This window comes from Salmo salar, chromosome ssa11, assembly GCF_905237065.1.
Source record: "Salmo salar chromosome ssa11, Ssal_v3.1, whole genome shotgun sequence".
In the NCBI taxonomy this organism is placed as follows: Eukaryota; Metazoa; Chordata; class Actinopteri; order Salmoniformes; family Salmonidae; genus Salmo; species Salmo salar.
This window is the reverse complement of record NC_059452.1, coordinates 95,755,347-95,776,524: the sequence shown is the minus strand read 5'-3', so window position 1 is coordinate 95,776,524 and position 21,178 is coordinate 95,755,347. Positions and strand designations below refer to the sequence as shown.

The following is a 21,178-nucleotide window of genomic DNA, read 5'->3' as shown; positions in this document are numbered from 1 at the left end:
TGATAATGCTCTAGGTAGCCGATGTGAGCAAGACCTTTAAACAGGTCAACATTCACAAAGCCACGGGGCCAGACGGATTACCAGGACCTGTACTCAAAGCATGCGCGGATCAACTGGCAAGTGTCTTCACTGACATTTTCAACCTCTCCCTGACCGAGTCTGTAATACCTACATGTTTAAAGCAGACCTCCATAGTCCTTGTCCTCATGTCGGTAGCCATGAAGTGCTTTGAAAGGCTGATCACGGCTCACATCAACAGCATCCTCCCGGATACCCTAGACTCAATCCAATTCACATACCGCTCCAAAAGATCCACAGATGACGCAACCTTAATCGCATTCCACACTGCCCTTTCCCACCTGGACAAAATAAACACCTATGTGAGAATGCTGTTCATTGACTACAGCTCAGCGTTCAACACCATAGTGCCCACAAAGCTCATCACTAAGCTAAGGACCCTGGGACTAATCACCTCCCTCTGCAACTGGATCCTGGACTACCTGACGGGCCGCCCCCAGGTGGTAAGGTAGGCACCAACATGTCTAATACGCTGATCCTCAACACTGGGGCCCCTCAGGGGTGTGTGCTTAGTCCCCTCCTGTACTCCCTATTCAAACATGACTCCAACACCATCATTAAGTTTGCTGACGACACAACAGTAGTAGGCCTGATCACCGACAATGATGAGACTCTATGGAGGAGGTCAGGGACCTGGCAGTGTGGTGCCAGGACAACAACCTCTCCCTCAATGTGAGCAATATAAAAGAGCTGATCGTGGACTACAGAAAAAGGCGTGCCGAACAGGCCCCCATTAACATAGACAGGGCTGTAGTGGAGCGGGTCGAGAGTTTCAAGTTCCTTGGTGTCCACATCACCAACAAACTATCATGGTCCAAACACACCAAGACAGTCATGAAGAGGGCACAACAAAACTTTTTCCCCCTCAGGAGACTGAAAAGACTTGACATGGGTCCCCAGATCCTCAAAAGGTTCTATAACTGCACCATCGAGAGCATCTTGACCGGTTGCATCACCACCTGGTATGCTAACTGCTCGGCATCTGACTGTAAGGCGCTACAGAGAGTAGTGCGTACGGCCCAGAGGAACGCCAAAACAATTGTCAAAGACTCCAAAGACTCACCCAAGTCATAGACTGTTTTCTCTGCTATCGCACGGCAAGCGGTACCAGAGCGCCAAGTCTAGGTCTAAAAGGCTACTTAACAGCTTCTACCCCCAAGACATAAGACTGCTGAACAATTAATCAAATGGCCACCTGGACTGTTTACATTGACCCCCCCCCTCTTTGTTTTTACACTGCTGCTGCTTGCTATTTATTATCTATGCATGGTCACTTCCCCCCTACCTACATGTACAAATTCCTCATCTAACCTGTACCCCTGCACATTGACTCGGTACCGGTACCCCCTGTATATAGCCTCGTTATTGTTACTTTACTGTGTTACTTTTTCAAATTTTTTACTTTAGTTTATTAGGTAAATATTTTCTTAACTCTTTCTTGAACTGCACTGTTGTTTAAGGGCTTGATAGTAAGCATTTCACGTAAGGTCTACACATGTTGTGTTCGGCGCATGTGACAAATAAAGTTTGATTTGATTGTGGATGCATAGGGATGAGGGACCAACGACTTTACTAATTGTGGCATGCTGGGTAACCAGTCCCAGCAGAGCAGCTGATTCTATCAAGCCCAAACAGTAGTTCCCCCTCCTCCCTGATGTGTGAATATTTGATGCACATGCTGAATTCGACTAGTTTAACCCTGCTGTCCTCCCACCACCCCAATGTCTCCCTACTTCTCCTTGACAACCAGGCCCTCAACTCCCTCGTGAATATGCTGTCCTTGTCTGCACACAATCTACATTCATCTCTGACCATCTACCTCTAGAATGATTGCTGTTTTAAATAAGGTAACTTTAACCAACCATAAGATGTCCGAATGCTGACTGAACTGAGAGTGTTGCTGACTGTAGTGGCATGATTATTCTACCTGTAGCCTACTTTCTGACGAGGCATGATTATTCTACCTGGCCTTTTCCCCAGTGTGGTTGGTTAGGTTCTCTTAACAGCCCCGCAGAGCTGGAGAAGACTGAGAATTTATTACACTGCAGAGAGAAATACAGTATTCAGCTCACAACAAAGGAGCAGCCAAATGCCAGCATTCCAATCAAGAGGAGTGTGTGCGTGTCTGTATGTGAGTGAGGATGAGTGTGTGCTTTTGTTTGGCCCACACATATGTGAGGGTGTGTTTGTCAGACCTCTCCCGGGGTACAAAAGGGAAGGAAAGACAGCGTGCCAAATGTATTTTATACCAACAAAAAGAAGCAATAGAATGGCAGAATTCTCAGTGGTATAGTAAACTGTGAATATATCCCTTTAGTTGGCAATGAGAGAACACAAGCCAGCTGATCACCCAAGCTCTCGACTTGCCTGTGTCTCGTTTCATTTAGACTTAAACGCTGTGACTCACTTCTACATGCTATTCCTGTAGATATTTTTTATAAATAGATGGTGAGATGACTACAATTTCTGACACATCTCAAATTGGTCCTGTAATCACTGTTCAATATCAAGACGATTTGAATTAAAGTGCTCGACCATCAAGCTTCCATTGTCTACAACAGATCTCTTCTAGTCACTGCTCTCTTCTCAAATGTCAGGTTCATTTCCTCTAGTGTGCTAAATTATTATTAGTCAAGTGTTTTGTCACTGGCAGCAACTGACATTTTGCTGCATAAAGAAATATCCTAGGAAACAACGCATGGAAATTCATCATTGTCACTTTAGCGATTTTATCACAAGCATACAGGAAAATGTGCTTGTTGAAATAGGTAACACTGCCAGCATACTGCCCAGTGAGCACTTCACCTGATACAGTGCCAATCCATTCAACTAAGGACACCCTCACTATACCAGACAGACATCTTCTGCACGGCCCTCTCTCCTCTCCCTCTCACCTCTTTCTGATGGTACTTGATGGCCAGTTTGAGCTTGGCCAGGTCGCGGCAGTCCTTTGGATCCAGCTCCTCACTGAGGTAGTCACGGTGGTTGAGGATGGTCTCCAGCTCTCTGGAGCTCCTGGCCTGGTCCAGCAGGTCCTTGGCAAACAGCTTACACTGCTGGGACAGCTCCTCGTATTCCTGACGGAACTCATTCTCCACCTGGAAGAGTCATACACTAGTTAAAAACACTTTATAAACCCTTCATAAACCCTTAACTCTACTGGGACAGATCCTGGTAATCCAGACAGAACTCGTTCCCCACCTTGCTCAGCTCTTTCAGCTCCCAGCCCAGGCGGAAGGCGGTCAGGATGGGGTCTTCGCTGGACAGGGCAATGAGGGACGGGCTGGCTAGGGTCTTGTAGACATTGAGGCGAGAGCGGGAGTGGCGCAGGCTGTCCACCTCGGAGCTGGACACGCACGCCACGCAGTCACAGCGGATCTGGTGTGGCCGGGGGATGGTCACCTTGCGCTGGACCAGCAGCTTGATGATCTCGTAGTTGTTGGTGTGAGCTGCCAGCATGATGGGTGTGATGTCAGGGGTAAACTCTGAGAACTGGGTATCCATCATCAGGTTGGGCACCTGGAGAAGAGAACAGAGGGTTGGGGTGGAGAGGGATTAATGAATGCGCCCAGGCAAGAGCATAACCTGTATAACTTACATAACATGTATATAACCAGGAGAACATATACATAACATGTATATAACCAGGAGAACATATACATAACATGTATATAACCAGGAGAACATATACATAACATGTATGTAACCAGGAGAACTATACATAACATGTATATAACCAGGAGAACATATACATAACATGTATATAACCAGGAGAACTATACATAACATGTATGTAACCAGGAGAACTATACATAACATGTATGTAACCAGGAGAACTATACATAACATGTATGTAACCAGGAGAACTATACATAACATGTATATAACCAGGAGAACATATACATAACATGTATATAACCAGGAGAACTATACATAACATGTATGTAACCAGGAGAACTATACATAACATGTATATAACCAGGAGAACTATACATAACATGTATGTAACCAGGAGAACTATACATAACATGTATATAACCAGGAGAACATATACATAACAATAACCAGGAGAACATATACATAACATGTATATAACCAGGAGAACATATACATAACATGTATATAACCAGGAGAACATATACATAACATGTATATAACCAGGAGAACATATACATAACATGTATATAACCAGGAGAACTATACATAACATGTATATAACCAGGAGAACATATACATAACATGTATATAACCAGGAGAACATATACATAACATGTATATAACCAGGAGAACTATACATAACATGTATGTAACCAGGAGAACTATACATAACATGTATATAACCAGGAGAACATATACATAACATGTATATAACCAGGAGAACTAATACATAACATGTATATAACCAGGAGAACTATACATAACATGTATGTAACCAGGAGAACTATACATAACATGTACGTAACCAGGAGAACATATACATAACATGTATATAACCAGGAGAACATATACATAACATGTATATAACCAGGAGAACATATACATAACATGTATATAACCAGGAGAACATATACATAACATGTATATAACCAGGAGAACATATACATAACCAGGAGAACATATACATAACATATACATAACCAGGAGAACATATACATAACATGTATATAACCAGGAGAACATATACATAACATGTATATAACCAGGAGAACATATACATAACATGTATATAACCAGGAGAACATATACATAACATGTATATAACCAGGAGAACATATACATAACATGTATATAACCAGGAGAACATATACATAACATGTATATAACCAGGAGAACATATACATAACATGTATATAACCAGGAGAACATATACATAACATGTATATAACCAGGAGAACATATACATAACATGTATATAACCAGGAGAACATATACATAACATGTAACCATCATGCTAATTGGGCTACAGTAAGGACCTTGTAGGCCTAGCAGGGGCGGAAATCGCGGGGGGGACGGGGGGGACACGACCCCCCCATCCTGGGAAAAATATGATTTGTCCCCCCCAATATATCACTGAAACATAACTATGTAATTTAAATAATATTAATAATACGCAATGAAAGCAATTGTGCTGATTATAGACACTTAATAGCGCGTTTTTAAGTTTCAAAAGATTGCGACCCCCCCCACCCTTTTCCTCACAATGGTTTGATCCACTGGCAAGGTAACAGAGGGGTCGTAGCCACTGTCTGAAAGGCACGAAATGAACGTAACTGACGTGAGGTTAATCCAGTCAATCGCGCACACACACTAGCTGAATATGCAGAGCTAGCGCGCAAATATGAACTATTAAGCTAGCTAGTAACTATTCCATTTATGTGGCTTCGTCAAAGATGGAATCTTTGCTATCGTCAATTTATTCCGAGATCAGCATGCAGATGATGTAAGTTAGTGCTTCAAAGTCCCTGTGATAAGGTTAGCGATAAACTGAAGTCCAAACTGAACAGAACTACACTCTCTTCTACCATTGTCTTAAATATATTTAATGGTCTCATTGCAAAAGCTAAATTGTCGCAAGGGAACTTTTATTTATTTATTTTATTTAACCCGGGAAGCAAAGATTATAGCAAACACCACTGAAACTGAATTGGTGCTCGCTAGCTTTGCAAATTCAGCTATTGTTGGAAGCCAGCCAATATGAAACAAACTATTAAAATTACAAAAGGTTGCAGCATATGTTGTGTAAATGGTGAACTCATACAGCTGTCAAATCTTGTCATTTTAATCCGTTTCACATTTGCTAGCTACCTTTTAGATCGAAGCCCAAATAGAATGATAAAAGATAAGATGATAGAAGCCCATCTCCTACTGTAAATAACCTACACACTGTGTGTGTGTGTGTGTGTAGCCAGCCAGCCAGGTAGAAAAATGGCAGAAAAATAAAAGACGGACATCAGAGTATTTTTCAGTACACCGAAACGCAAAGTAAGAACCCTAGTAGCCTAATATCTCAAAGACTAGTTGATAAAATGTTCATAAGAAAGAAATGAAATTCTAATGGAAATGTTTCACAATGATGTCATAAGGCAGAGCAGGCAACAGATGGCACACAGACAGCAGAGTTGGGGACAGATATGCAGGGACAGACTGGCATAGACAGGGAGTCTCAGGTAAGTTTGTTGAGTCTTTGTTTGGCAACATTATGAAAGGTTGTCCATTTTTTTTACTTGTAAAATAGGAACATAATTGGAAAATGCCATGGAAACCCCCACTCTCAACTTAAACTGGTGACTGAACTAAGATTTGTTAAAGGCAATGGTATTGCTGTTGTGAGTAGTTGTGTAGTTTTGGGTACCGGTAGTTAGGAGTACGGCAAACACCTTATTTCTTTGGTTCCTCAATATACATTTACCATATTACAATGTAGGCTATGTGTTACAGCACTACTTTTGGTGTCCCCCTCAGGAATTGCTCTTGAGAAAATCTCATGTAATTGTCCCCCCCAAAGTTGATATCAGATTTTCGCCCCTGAGGCCTAGGCTACTAGCTGAAATGTGCTCCTATGGTCCTCCTTACCTGTTTCTCTCCACTGGGCCTGCGGTGGGACAGCAGCAGCTCCACAGCGCCCACCACCTCCTTGCGAATGGCGTAGAGCAGCGCGTCGCCCACGTGCACGCCGTGGTTGAGCAGCAGCTCCATCACCTCCAGGTTTTCGTTCTCGATGGCAATGAGCAGTGCGCTGCGCCCCAGCGGGTCCAGACAGTTCACGTTGATGTTGTAGTAAATCTCCGCCTCCTGCAGGGCCAGCTTCACCCCGGCATAGTCGCCCTTCTCCACCGCCGTCAGGTACGCCCGCTCCTCCGCTGACAGCTCCGCTTCCGCCCGCACGATCTGCAGCGGGATGCGGTCGCGGTACGGCGAGTAGCTCGCCTTCTTGTAGTACAGCTGGGCCATGGGATTCATCATGTGCACACAGTCAGCGTCACTCACGACCTACTGGGAGATTGGAATCTGGGGGCAAACAAAAAACAGCATGGGTTCGTTTTGTTCTCCACATATTGTGCAGTAGGACAGTGTTGATAGCCTAAAAGGCTCTGTATGGCAATACAGCATTTACTGTGATGCGGCCTCTGCAGAAGTCAAAGCAAACATACTTTTTGTGGTTCGCGGAGCAGCGCAGAGCTGTTGTGAAGAAAGTTGTCAAGGAAGTGAGTTTGTGTTTATACAGGTCTTCCCGCCCTCACCTACCATCAGCCAATCATGTCAATGCGGAGCTATACGGAGCCCTCCAGATTGTTACAAAATTTGAGAGTAGCACGGCGATACGATTTCGGAGCACAATTTGGCCTTTGCGTGCCTCCGGAGGCGTCACACCCTCCACACGGCGCCGCCGACCACATTTTCGGATCAAGCATAAATTGGACTGCCAAATTCACAGCCTCCTCCTACGATGTCGCTCCACACAGCTGAATGTATCAGTAGGATAAACGGGCTCTCTGTTTGATCACTGCAAGAGTTTTTTCCCCCCTGGAAACTGACAGCAGAGGGAAGAAGCCCATAGATGGAGGAACTAGTGGGGCCCCTCTGCCACCCCACCGCCACCACCTCGTCTTTCTAAATTGTTGCAACCCCTATTACTAGCCTGTTTAACCTCTCTTTCATATCGTCTGAGATTCCCATAGATTGGGAAGCTGCCGCGGTCATCCCCCTCTTCAAAGGGGGAGACACTCTAGACCCAAACTGCTACAGACCTATATCTATTCTACCCTGCCTTTCTAAGATCTTCGAAAGACAAGTTAACAAGCAGATTACTGACCATTTCGAATCCCACCGTACCTTCTCCGCTATGCAATCTGGTTTCAGAGCTGGTCATGGGTGCACCTCAGCCACACTCAAGGTCCTAAATGATATCATAACCGCCATCAATAAGAGACATTACTGTGCAGCCGTATTCATCGACCTGGCTAAGGCTTTCGACTCTGTCAATCACAACATTCTTATTGGCAGACTCAACAGCCTTGGTTTCTCAAATGATTGCCTCACCTGGTTCACCAACTACTTCTCTGATAGAGTTCAGTATGTCAAATCAGAGGGCCTGTTGTCCGGACCTCTGGCAGTCTCTATGGGGGTGCCACAGGGTTCAATTCTCGGGCCGACTCTCTTCTCTGTATACATCAATGATGTCGCTCTTGCTGCTGATGATTATTTGATCCACCTCTACGCAGACGACACCCTTCTGTATACCTCTGGCCCTTCTTTGGACACTGTGTTAACTAACCTCCAGATGAGCTTCAATGCCATACAACTCTCCTTCCGTGGCCTCCAACTGCTCTTAAATGCAAGTAAAACTAAATGCATGCTCTTCAACCGATCGCTGCCCGCACCTGCCCGCCGTCCAGCACTCACGTCGGTAGCCATGAAGTGCTTTGAAAGGCTGGTCATGGCTCACATCAACAGAATCCTCCTGGATGCCCTAGACCCACTCCAATTTGCATACTACCCCAACAGATCCACAGATGATGCAATCTCAATCGCACTCCACACTGCTCTTTACCACTTGGACAAAAGGAACACCTACGTGAGAATGCTATTCATTGACTACAGCTCAGCATTCAACACATTTACATTTGACATTTTAGTCATTTAGCAGACGCTCTTATCCAGAGCGACTTACAGTACCATAGTGCCCACAAACCTCATCACTAAGCTAAGGACCCTGGGACTAAACACCTCCCTCTGCAACTGGATCCTGGAACTCCTGACAGGATGCCCCCAGGTGGTAAGGGTAGGCAACCACACTAATAGTCTGCCACACTAATCCTGAACACTGGGGCCCCTCAAGGGTGCGTGCTTAGTCCACTCCTGTATTCCCTGTTCACCCACGACTGCGTGACCAAACACGACTCCAACACCATCATTAAGTTTGCTGACGACACAACAGTGGTAGGCCTTATTATCGACAACAATGAGACAGCCTATAGGGAGGAATTCAGTGACCTGGCAGTGTGGTGCCAGGACAACAACCTCTCCCTCAATTTGAGCAAGACAAAGGAGCTGATTGTGGACTACAGGAAAAGGCGGGCCGAACAGGCCACCATTAACATAGACGGGGCTGTAGTGGAGCGGTTCGAGAGTTGGTACACATCACCAACAAACTATCATGGTCCAAACACACCAAGACAGTCGTGAAGAGGGCACAACAACACCTTTTCCCCCTCATCCTGACCGGTTGCATCACCGCCTGGTATGGCAACTGCTCGGCATCTGACCGTAAGGCGCTACAGAGGGTAGTGTGTATGGCCCAGCAGATCACTGGTGCCAAGCTTCCTGCCATCCAGTACCTACAGTATATACCAGGCGGTGTTAGAGGAAGGCCCAAAACATTGTCAAAGACTCCAGTCACCCAAGTCACAGACTGTTCTTTCTGCTACCGCACGGCAAGGGGTACCGGAGCGCCAAGTCTAGAACCAAAAGTCTCCTTAACAGCTTCTACCCCCAAGCCATACGACTGCTGAACAGTTAATCAAATGGCCACCAGACTATTTACATTGAACCCCCCCATCTGTTTTTACACTGCTGCTACTCACTGTTTATTATCTATGCATGTCTATGTCACTTCACCCCTACCTACATGTACAAATTAGCTCGACTAACCTGTACCTCTGCACATAGACTCCCGTGTGGCTCAGTTGGTAGAGCATGGTGTTTGCAACACCAGGGTTGTGGGTTCGATTCCCACGGGGGACCAGTACAGAATTTTTTTTTTTAAATGTATGAAATGTACGCGTTCACTACTGTAAGTCGCTCTGGATAAGAGTGTCTGCTAAATCACTAAAATGTACCGCTAACCCCTGGTCTTGTTATTGTTTCTTTTTATAATTTTTTACTTGAGTTTATTTATTAAATATTTTCTTAACTCTTTCTTGAACTCCATTGTTGTATTCGGCGCATGTGACAAATAAAGTCTGAATTTATTTGATTTAATATGTTAACAAAATCCAAATCACTTGGACCTTTTCATGTTTCACATACAGGTATTGTCTTTGCTTTAGAGGCTCCTGAGCATTCCTGTCAGCATCCATGATGCCTTCATCTCTAACGACAATCCCACAGGATGTCTGAATTATCTAGCCTACCCTTCACTCCAATTATAGTGTTGAAGGCAAAAGAAAATAGTTTGGCATTGTTAAAAGAAACCTAAATAACTCCTTATTATCTAGTGCGTCATCTTACAGCATATTATTATTATAATTATTATTATATACGCTCCTGGTATACTGTAACATAATTAGTGTGGTGACCAGAGTGGTAAAGTGATGGGTGATATTAGGTTAAAGACTGTGAGGCATGGTGTTGATCATCCCAATCCATGTGCACAGCTTCTCATTACTGAGGTGACTGATGCACAGACCACACATCTGCACCACACCACACCACACTCCAATTACCACAAGACAAATAGCCTACAATGGATTGGCTTCTCTGGAGTTTATTTTTCTCTCTCAAGTGCATTTCAACCATAAAGTTAAATAAAGGACTCATCTTAGGAACTACTTTAAATGTTAGGAGCCCTCAATGACAATGTCCATGCTAAAACAGGTTATATCCATCTACAGTCCTCTATCTATCTCTATGATTTCAACCAACAACAAGACTGAGGGTAGTGCTGCTTCAATCATGTTAAATATCTATTTATCTACCATTATCACTTAAAACTCTAAAAAGGTGCTATCTAGAACCTAAAATGGTTCTTTGGCTGTCCCCATAGGAGAACCCTTTGAAGAACTATTTTTGGTTCCAGGTAGAACCCTTTCCACAGAGGGTTCTACCTGGAACCAAAAAACAGTTATCTTAAGGGGACAGCCGAAGAACCCCTTTGGAACCCTTTTTTAAAGTGTATTTCTATACAGCGACGCCACAGTAACATAATGAAATTTACTTGATTGTTTTTCAAAACCCGAAACGAAGATATTCTATTAACTGTGCAGGATGTGTGAATCAGGGGAGATTAAATACATGAGGAAGTACAATGGAACCAGCTGTGGGCGCTCGGTAATGTCATGGTGAACGCAACCGATTCACTGCACTTCTGAAGTCTTGTGAGCTGCTAGAGTGGCCCTGACCGCCTGTAGGTGAAGAGAACCACTAGAGAGGACGTGGATATTTCCTACTGATGTTTCATTGCTATGCCCAGTAATAGAAATGCACTCATTGATCAAGAGTTGTCTCCTGACATTCAGGATTTTCTGGTTCGGCTCATTCCATCAGGGGCTGGATACCTGGCACTTCATAAACTAGCTGCCATAGAACAAACATACAGCAGATGTTGAAGGCTGGAGCATCCTCCCTGCTCCAGTACAGTATAGAGGTGTAGGGAGGCTGGAGCATCCTCCCTGCTCCATAACAGTATAGAGCTGTAAGGAGGCTGGAGCATCCTCCCTACTCCAGTACAGTATAGAGGTGTAGGGAGGCTGGAGCATCCTCCCTGCTCCAGTACAGTATAGAGCTGTAGGGAGGCTGGAGCATCCTCCCTGCTCCAGTACAGTATAGAGCTGTAGGGAGGCTGGAGCATCCTCCCTGCTCCAGTACAGTATAGAACTGTAGGGAGGCTGGAGCATCCTCCCTGCTCCAGTACAGTATAGAGCTGTAGGGAGGCTGGAGCATCCTCCCTGCTCCAGTACAGTATAGAGCTGTAGGGAGGCTGGAGCGTCCTCCATGCTCCAGTACAGTATAGAGGTGTAGGGAGGCTGGAGCATCCTCCCTGCTCCAGTACAGTATAGAGCTGTAGGGAGGCTGGAGCATCCTCCCTGCTCCAGTACAGTATATAGCTGTAGGGAGGCTGGAGCATCCTCCCTGCTCCAGTACAGTATAGAGCTGAAGGGAGGCTGGAGTATCCTCCCAGCTCCAGTACAGTATAGAGCTGTAGGGAGGCTGGAGCATCCTCCCTGCTCCAGTACAGTATAGAGCTGTAGGGAGGCTGGAGTATCCTCCCTGCTCCAGTACAGTATAGAGCTGTAGGGAGGCTGGAGTATCCTCCCTGCTCCAGTACAGTATAGAGCTGTAGGGAGGCTGGAGCATCCTCCCTGCTCCAGTACAGTATAGAGCTGTAGGGAGGCTGGAGCATCCTCCCTGCTCCAGTACAGTATAGAGCGTATAGAGTTGTAGGGAGGCTGGAGCATCCTCCCTGCTCCAGTACAGTATAGAGCTGTATGGAGGCTGGAGTATCCTCCCTGCTCCAGTACAGTATAGAGGTGTAGGGAGGCTGGAGCATCCTCCCTGCTCCAGTACAGTATAGAGCTGTAGGGAGGCTGGAGCATCCTCCCTGCTCCAGTACAGTATAGAGCTGTAGGGAGGCTGGAGCATCCTCCCTGCTCCAGTACAGTATAGAACTGTAGGGAGGCTGGAGCATCCTCCCTGCTCCAGTACAGTATAGAGGTGTAGGGAGGCTGGAGCATCCTCCCTGCTCCAGTACAGTATAGAGCTGTAGGGAGGCTGGAGCATCCTCCCTGCTCCAGTACAGTATAGAGCTGTAGGGAGGCTGGAGCATCCTCCCTGCTCCAGTACAGTATAGAGCTGTAGGGAGGCTGGAGTATCCTCCCAGCTCCAGTACAGTATAGAGCTGTAGGGAGGCTGGAGCATCCTCCCTGCTCCAGTACAGTATAGAGCTGTAGGGAGGCTGGAGTATCCTCCCTGCTCCAGTACAGTATAGAGCTGTAGGGAGGCTGGAGTATCCTCCCTGCTCCAGTACAGTATAGAGCTGTAGGGAGGCTGGAGCATCCTCCCTGCTCCAGTACAGTATAGAGCTGTAGGGAGGCTGGAGCATCCTCCCTGCTCCAGTACAGTATAGAGCGTATAGAGCTGTAGGGAGGCTGGAGCATCCTCCCTGCTCCAGTACAGTATAGAGCTGTATGGAGGCTAGAGTATCCTCCCTGTTCCAGTACAGTATAGAGCTGTAGGGAGGCTGGAGCATCCTCCCTGCTCCAGTACAGTATAGAGCTGTAGGGAGGCTGGAGTATCATCCCTGCTCCAGTACAGTATAGAACTGTAGGGAGGCTGGAGCATCCTCCCTGCTCCAGTACAGTATAGAGCTGTAGGGAGGCTGGAGCATCCTCCCTGCTCCAGTACAGTATAGAGCTGTAGGGAGGTTGGAGTATCCTCCCTGCTCCAGTACAGTATAGAGCTGTGGGAGGCTGGAGCATCCTCCCTGCTCCAGTACAGTATAGAGCTGTAGGGAGGCTGGAGCATCCTCCCTGCTCCAGTACAGTATAGAGCTGTAGGGAGGCTGGAGTATCCTCCCTACTCCAGTACAGTATAGAGCTGTAGGGAGGCTGGAGTATCATCCCTGCTCCAGTACAGTATAGAGCTGTAGGGAGGCTGGAGCATCCTCCCTGCTCCAGTACAGTATAGAGCTGTATGGAGGCTAGAGTATCCTCCCTGTTCCAGTACAGTATAGAGCTGTAGGGAGGCTGGAGCATCCTCCCTGCTCCAGTACAGTATAGAGCTGTAGGGAGGCTGGAGCATCCTCCCTGCTCCAGTACAGTATAGAACTGTAGGGAGGCAGGACACTGAACAGTGTTGTTAAGAATGTTAAAAACAGTTGAATTAAAGCTGTTGGCTGGTACTGCCTTCAAATGTGTTCAGTTGTGACAATCGATGGTCTGCCATTTGATGAGTGAGACTTCTGGCTCTATCACTATGGTGAGAACTATACATCTGGAAGAAAATTAGGTACTGTATCTTGTCAATGACTGTGTCCCTAGTGGCATTAAGACTAACAACTACCGTACAAACCTCCAAACAACGTTCATTTAAGAAATTGGATTCTGTCAGTTCAAGTTCAAGGGAGTCCTATATGTGTCAGATGAAGTACCACAATTCAATTCAGCAGGCTGAATGTGCTTTTAATCCTGAAGCAGACACAGAGAACTCATCCACTCAGGAAATGCTAATTGGAGGCAAGGTGCTTGTTTACTGCATCACAGACATGATGGAAAGGAGGAAAGAGAGAGAGAGAGAGAGAGAGAGAGAGAGAGAGAGAGAGAGAGAGAGAGGAGAGAGAGAGGAGAGAGAGAGAGGAGAGAGCGAGAGAGGAGAGATAGAGAGAGAAGGAGAGGAGGAGAGAGAGAGGAGAGAGAAAGCGAGAGAGGAGAGAGAGAGAAAGAGAGAGGGAGGGAGAGAGGGAGGGAGGGAGGGAGGGAGGGAGGGAGGGAGGGAGGGAGGGAGGGAGGGAGGGAGGGAGGGAGGGAGGGAGAAGGAGCAAAGAGGAGGAATCCACCAGAAGCACCATGAGAAATGCAAATCTTCCGCTCGACTGTGTGTGACTCGTCCACACTTCCTACCCCTGAGATATTTTTTCTCACAGCCCATCAACTGGGTTAGGCACAAAGCTCAACAATGACTCTAATTATTATCACAACAATGCTAATACTCCTCCTCAGAGAGATGAGTTATTGTAAACATTACTTTCTCTACTCGTCACCCGCTGTTGGGTTCGTTTTCCACCCACGTTACAGTGAACTCTGTGTGGTGCATCCAACGCGGACAGAGAATTATGACTAGGGTTGCAAAGGGAAGGTATATTATTGGAAATTTGAGGAAGTTTACCACTAAACTACTAGAATGTTAGTATCTTTTAAGGATTTTATGTGATCTATATCTAGTGGCCCTTTTGGGTACTTCAGATTATCAAAAGTGTCTGTAATTATCTCTGTCCCTCTCACTGGCCTTATCACATCGAATATATATGAAATAATTAAATAAGACAATTTTAAAATTAAACATAGAATGACAAAGTTGTAAATCATTTTTCTAAATGTATACAACGGGTGGGTCTAATCCTGAATGCTGATTGGTTAAAAGCGCATTCCAGCCGTTAAATGCCTATTTACTCTGTTCCATCTGACTGTGTAAATACAGGGCAGTTCTAAATGTATACCATCACCATTAGTGAATACAATTGGTGTTTAATCCCTTATGGAAAAACCACATGAATTTGACATGTGAACACGTGAAGTGTTAAAAAAAAAAAGTTTTTTAATGTGATCACGTGATCTTATGTGAAGTTAATGTAACAACATGTAAAGCAACATGTGATAACATGAAACTACACACGTGAAAACAAAAAAACAGTTTGACGCCAAAAACAGGTTTTCACATTTCATGTGAAATCATGTGATTTTCCACATGTGAAATCAGCTGTTTTGTATACATTAAATGTGTTGTGACTGTTTTGCGCGTTATACACTTTGCCTTGTTGGCTGGAGGTTTTTTGGACGCAGCTGCGTTTGTTTGTATATCTCTCCTGCCGAAATAAAGTGTGCGCCTGTTCACAATTCTGCTCTCCTGCACCTGACTTCACCACAAGTACGCACACGCCTGACAAATATTCAAATATAAATGAACAAAGTTACGATAGATTTCCATAGATTTTCTGTTAATTACCAAAATTACTGAAGATTCCGGTAACTTTGGTAAATTACTGGTAGCTTTGCAACCCTAATTATGACAAAGAGCTGATTCTTAGAAGCACTAAAGAAGCCTGAACATTTGATTCCTCCTGCACTAGCTACTGTATTCACTACAAGGAACTAACTACAGTACATGGCGTAATCATTGGTTGTAACACATGGCTTAGTTAGAGGGTAGGTTCAAAGTGGGCATGTTCAAACATAGTCTCAGGTGTGAACCACAGGTGTGATTTCAAAGCACACCTGAGATACACAGATGGATGGAGAGACTGCAGCCTTGGGGAAATGTAACGTCCATCTGGACAATGCAGCACATCTATGTGATGTGGCTTCTGACAAGTAACAGATGTAGATACTATATATATATATGTGGAAATGTGGAAAAAGTAAAAGGGTCTGAATACTTTCCAAATGCACTGTATGAAAACACATAAGAGTGTGCAAAGCTGTCATCAAGACAAAGGGTGGCTATTTGAAGAATCTCAAATATGAAATATATTTTGATTTGTTTAACAGTTTTTTGGTTAGTATATGATTCCATGTGTGTTATTTCATAGTTTTGATGTCTTCACTATTATTCTACAATGTAGAAAATAGTAAAAAATAAAGAAAAACCCTTGAATGAGTAGGTGTTCTAAAACCTTTGACTGGTAGTGTATATATATATACATATATATATATAATATACAGTGTATTTGGAAAGTAATCAAACACCTTGACTTTAATCACATTTTGTTACGTTACAGCCTTATTCTTAAATTGATTTAAATTTTAAAATCCTCATCAGTCTACACACAATACCCCACAATGAGAAAGCAAATACAGGGTTTTAGAATGTTTTGCAAATGTATTAAAATTAAAGGAACTCAGTACATTGTTGAAGCACCACTGGCAGCGATTACAGCCTTGAGTCTTCTTGGGTATGACACTACAAGCATGGCACTCCTGTATTTGGGGAGTTTCTCCCATTCTTCTCTGCAGATCCTCTCAAGCTCTGTCAGGTTGGATGGGGAGCGTCGTTGCAGAGCTATTTTCAGGTCTCTCCAGAGATGTTCGATCGGGTTCAAATCCGGGCTCTGGCAGGGCCACTCAAGGACATTCAGAAACTTGTCCCGACGCGACTCCTGCATTGTCTTGGCTGTGTGCTTAGGGTCGTTGTTCTGTTGGAAGTTGAACCTTCACCCCAGTCTGAGGTCCTGAATGCTCTGGAGCAGGTTCTTATCAAGGATCTCTCTGTACTTTGCTCCGTTCATCTTTTGTTCAAACCTGACTGAACTCCCAGTCCCTGCCGCTGAAAAACATAGCCACAACATGATGCTGTCACCACCATGCTTCACCGTAGGGATGGTGTCAGGTTTCCTCCAGACATGGAACTCTGGAGCTCTGTCAGAGAGACCATTGGGTTCTTGGTCATGTCCCTGACCATTGGGTTCTTGGTCATGTCCCTGACCATTGGGTTCTTGGTCATGTCCCTGACCAAGGCCCTTCTCCCCCGATTCCTCAGTTTGGCCGGACATCCAGCTCCAGGAAGAGTCTTGGTGGTTCCAAAATTCTTCATTTTAAGAATGTGTTCTTGGGGACCTTCAATGCTGCAGAAATGTTTTGGTACCCTTCCCCAGATCTGTGCCTCGACACAATCCTGTCTTGGAGCTCGATGACAATTCCTTTGACCTCATGGCTTGGTTTTTGCTCTAAAATGCACTGTCAACTGTGGTACCTTAAATAGACATGTGTGTGCCTTTCCAAATCATGTCTAATCAATTGAATTTACCACAGGTGGACTCCAATCAAGTTGTAGAAACATCTCAAGGATGATCAATGGAAACAGGATGCCTGAGCTCAATTTGGAGTCTCATAGCAAAGGGTCTGAATACTTATGTAGATTAGGTATTTCCTTTTTTATATATACATCTGCAAAAATGGTGTGTGTGTGTGTGTGTGCGTGTGCGTGTGCGCGTGTGCGTGTGCGTGTGTGTGTGCGCGTGTGCGTGTGTGTGTGCGTGTGTGTGTGTGTGCATGGAATCATCCATAAAATGCCCTCGTACATTATTTAACTAGGATAGGGGGCGCTAAAGCGATTTTTGAAAAAAAATCGTGCCCATTTTAAACGGCCTCCTACTCAAACTCAGAAGCTAGGATATGCATATAATTAATACTTGGGGATAGAAAACACCCTAAAGTTTCTAAAACTGTTTGAATGGTGTCTGTGAGTATAACAGAACTCATATGGCAGTCAAAACCCCGAGACAGATGGAAACAGGAAGTGGAATTCTGAATTGCGAACTCAACTTCATCACGTTGCCTATTAATCCCACCGTGGGCTATGGTTCATTGAGCACTTCCTATTGCTTCCACTAGATGTCCCCAGTCTTCACAAATTGGTTTGAGCCTTCTACTGTTAAAATTGAATGAATGAGACGCTGTGGAACATGGTCACACGGAGAGGGCCATCACCATTATGACGCCGGCGCCCCTGGTTACCCTCCCCTTTCGAAACGTTTTGAAACACAATGCAATCGTCCCCCTCGAATCTTATTGGCTCTCTTGTTGAAACAGGCCCTGAAGATTTATGTTATACAACGTTTGACATGTTTGAACGAACCTAAATGGGAAAAAAATGCTTTTTGTCGAAATGGCTGTCCCGCGCCCGACGGAGGATTTGGATCAGCCTTCAGACGCGCTAACAAGAACAAGCTAATGGAACATAATGGATGAACTTTTTCGAACGAAAATACATTTGTTGTGGACCTGGGATCCCTGGAAGTGCTTTCTGATGAAGACAACCAAAGGTAAGGGATTATTGACAATAGTATACAAGACTAGATATGATATGCGATTGTTCCAAGATGGCGCTGACATGTAACGTTAGCCTATTTTTCAGAGTATCGCATCCCCTTTCATCGCAAAGTATGATTACCCAGTAAAGTTAATTTTAAATCTGGCATTACAGGTGCTTTCAAGAGATATTCATCTATAAATCTTAGAATGACAATATTACATTTTAAAAATGTTTTCGAATAGTAATTTAGTAAATTGTAGCTCTGTTTCATCGGATGCATTTGAGGGAAAATAGTTAGTCAACGTTACGCACCGATGTAAAATGCTGTTTTTATATATAAATATGAACTTTATCGAGCAAAAGAATGCATGTATTGTGTAACATGATGTCCTAGGTGTGTCATCTGATGAAGATTGTCAAAGGTTAGTGCTGCATTTAGCTGTTTTTTGGTTATTTGTGATGCATGTGGTTGGTCGGAAAATGGCTATGTGGCTACTTTTACGATATACTCCTCTAACATAATCTAATGTTTTGCTTTTGCTGTAAAGCCTTTTTGAAATCGGACAACGTGGTTCAATTCAGGAGAGGTGTATCTATAAAACGGTATAATTAGAAAAAAAAATAATAAATTGAAATTATTAAATTTTGTTATGCTAATGGCGATATGATTTTTCGCTGGATGTCCGTCCGAGGCTGCACAGGGGTTAATTTTGTTTTATTTGGCATTGCGGTACATTGCTATCGTCCAAGCTGAATTTAGATTACTGAGCACAGACGTCAATTCAACGTCTATTCCACATTGGTTCAAAGTAAGAAAAAGAAAAAAATGACATGTAAACAACGTTGATTCACCAGTGTGTGCCCAGTGGGTTGTATCTGTTTGGAGAACTTGGAACATCTGTCTAATGACAGGAGGAGGAGGAGGAAGAGATTAGAGGAGGAAGAGATTAGAGGAAGGAAATTACGTGTGATTGTTTGTTTAGTGCTGTGTGCGGTGTGCTGTGAGATTAGATTAGGGCTGTAGACTTGCTAAGAACACAGTAGCACACCTCTTACAGTAGTTTGATTGAATATGTGCATTAGAAATGAGGAAGAAATCAAAATGTATTTGTCACATGCTCCGAATACAACAAGTGTAGATCTTACTGTGAAATGCTTACTTACACGCCCTTAACCAACAGTGCAGTTCAAGAAGAGTTGAGAAAATATTTACCAAATAAACACTGCCTATTATATAGGTCCTGGATTGCAGGAAGCTTGGCCCAAGTGATGTACTGGGCCGTATGCACTATCCTCTGTAGCGCCTTACGGTCAGATGACGAGCAGTTGCCATACCAGGCGGTGATGCAACCGGTCAGGATGCTCTCGATGGTGCAGCTGTAGAACTTTTTGAGGATCTGGGGACCCATGCCAAGTCTTTTCAGTCTCCTGAGGGGGAAAAGGTTTTGTCGTGCCCTCTTCACGACTGTCTTGGTGTGTTTGGACCATGATAGATTGTTGGTGATGTGGACACCAAGGAACTTGAATCTCTCGACCCACTCCACTACAGCCCCCCTGCTGTTAATGGGGGTGTGTTTGGCCCTCCTTTTCCTGTGTCCACACCACACTGCCAGGTCTCTGAACTCCTCCCTATAGGCTGTCTCATCGTTGCCGGTGATCAGGCCTACCACTGTTGTATCGTCAGCAAACTTAATGATGGTGTTGGAGTCGTGTTTGGCCACGCAGTCGTGGATGAACAGGGAGTACAGGAGGGGACTAGGCACACACCCCTGAGGGGCCCCAGTGTTGAGAATCAGCATAGCAGACGTGTTGTTGCCTACCCTCACCACCTGGGGGTGGCCCTGTCAGGAAGTCCAGGATCCAGTTGCAGAGGGAGGTGTTCAGTCCCTGGTTCCTTAGCTTAGTGATGAGCTTCGTGGGCACTATGGTGTTGAACGCTGTGCTGTAGTCAATGAACCGAATTCTCACATAGGTGTTCCTTTTGTCCAGGTGGGAAAGGGCAGTGTGGAATGCGATTAAGGTTGCGTCATCTGTGGATCTGTTGGGGCGGTATTCGAATTGGATTGAGTCTAGGGTATCTGGGAGGATGCTATTGATGTGAGCCATGACCAGCCTTCAGTAGCACTTCAGTAGCACTTCATGGCTACTGACGTGAGTGCTACGGGGCGGTAATCATTTAGGCAGGTTACCTTTGCTTCCTTGGGCACAGGGACTATGCTGGTCTGCTTGAAACATGTAGGTATTACAGACTCAGTCAGGAAGAGGTCTGTCCTTTTGTATCTATCTTACAAATCATACGGAGGAAGAATCATTAGTGTGGTATTAACTTGCAGGTCCAATTGTTTAATTGTGTTTCAGTCCTTTTAAAAGGTTGAGGACAAGTCATGTTGAAGTGCTTAGGAGGGTCCATGTCTCTGTTAAAATAAGCACAATGTGCCAAAGCCTGGCTAAACACAAGCCCTCTCAACACAATGTGGTGTTTTTACAGTGAGTGGGATTATTGTCTGTGGTAAGAGAGGTTTACTGGTAAACTACTACAGATGACGCCCCGTGTTTTTATCTCAGCAATAATAAGGGGTGTATCAATAACTCATGGCTGATGATTTCCACAGAGATACACAATCTATTTCAACTAGAATGATACCCCATTTTCCTCTTTTCTGCATTAATGATGGATTTAGGTAGACCTTTCCTGCAGTCGAAGGACCAAATCACCCCCTAGTGGCCTCATGGGTGGAATGTTTGTAATATTTTTCATAATTTATAAAACATACTTTTTTTAACTGCCGAAAATCCGGTGTTTCTATGTCAAACGGTTCTGTTATATTTCAGTCTTCTGTGATATATATAAAGTATA

General features: G+C 44.6%; 1 protein-coding gene across 2 annotated transcripts in view; it reads right to left on the bottom strand.

Annotated features, from left to right (window-relative positions):
- Positions 1-21,178, bottom strand: part of LOC106563669 (short transient receptor potential channel 5) — a 52,261-nt gene that overhangs the window by 29,397 nt on the left and 1,686 nt on the right. Inside the window, exons 1-4 of one of the 2 annotated variants that reach the window (XM_045690124.1) lie at positions 7,230-7,322; positions 6,652-7,086; positions 3,280-3,597; positions 2,973-3,176 (exon numbers count right to left, since the gene is read on the bottom strand). In XM_045690124.1, the coding sequence (XP_045546080.1) occupies positions 2,973-3,176; positions 3,280-3,597; positions 6,652-7,041 (912 nt within the window). In that variant the 5' untranslated portion in view covers positions 7,042-7,086; positions 7,230-7,322. Of the gene's footprint in view, positions 1-2,972; positions 3,177-3,279; positions 3,598-6,651; positions 7,087-7,229; positions 7,323-21,178 lie in introns of those variants that run through there. The other variant, XM_045690123.1, reaches the window with a different exon arrangement.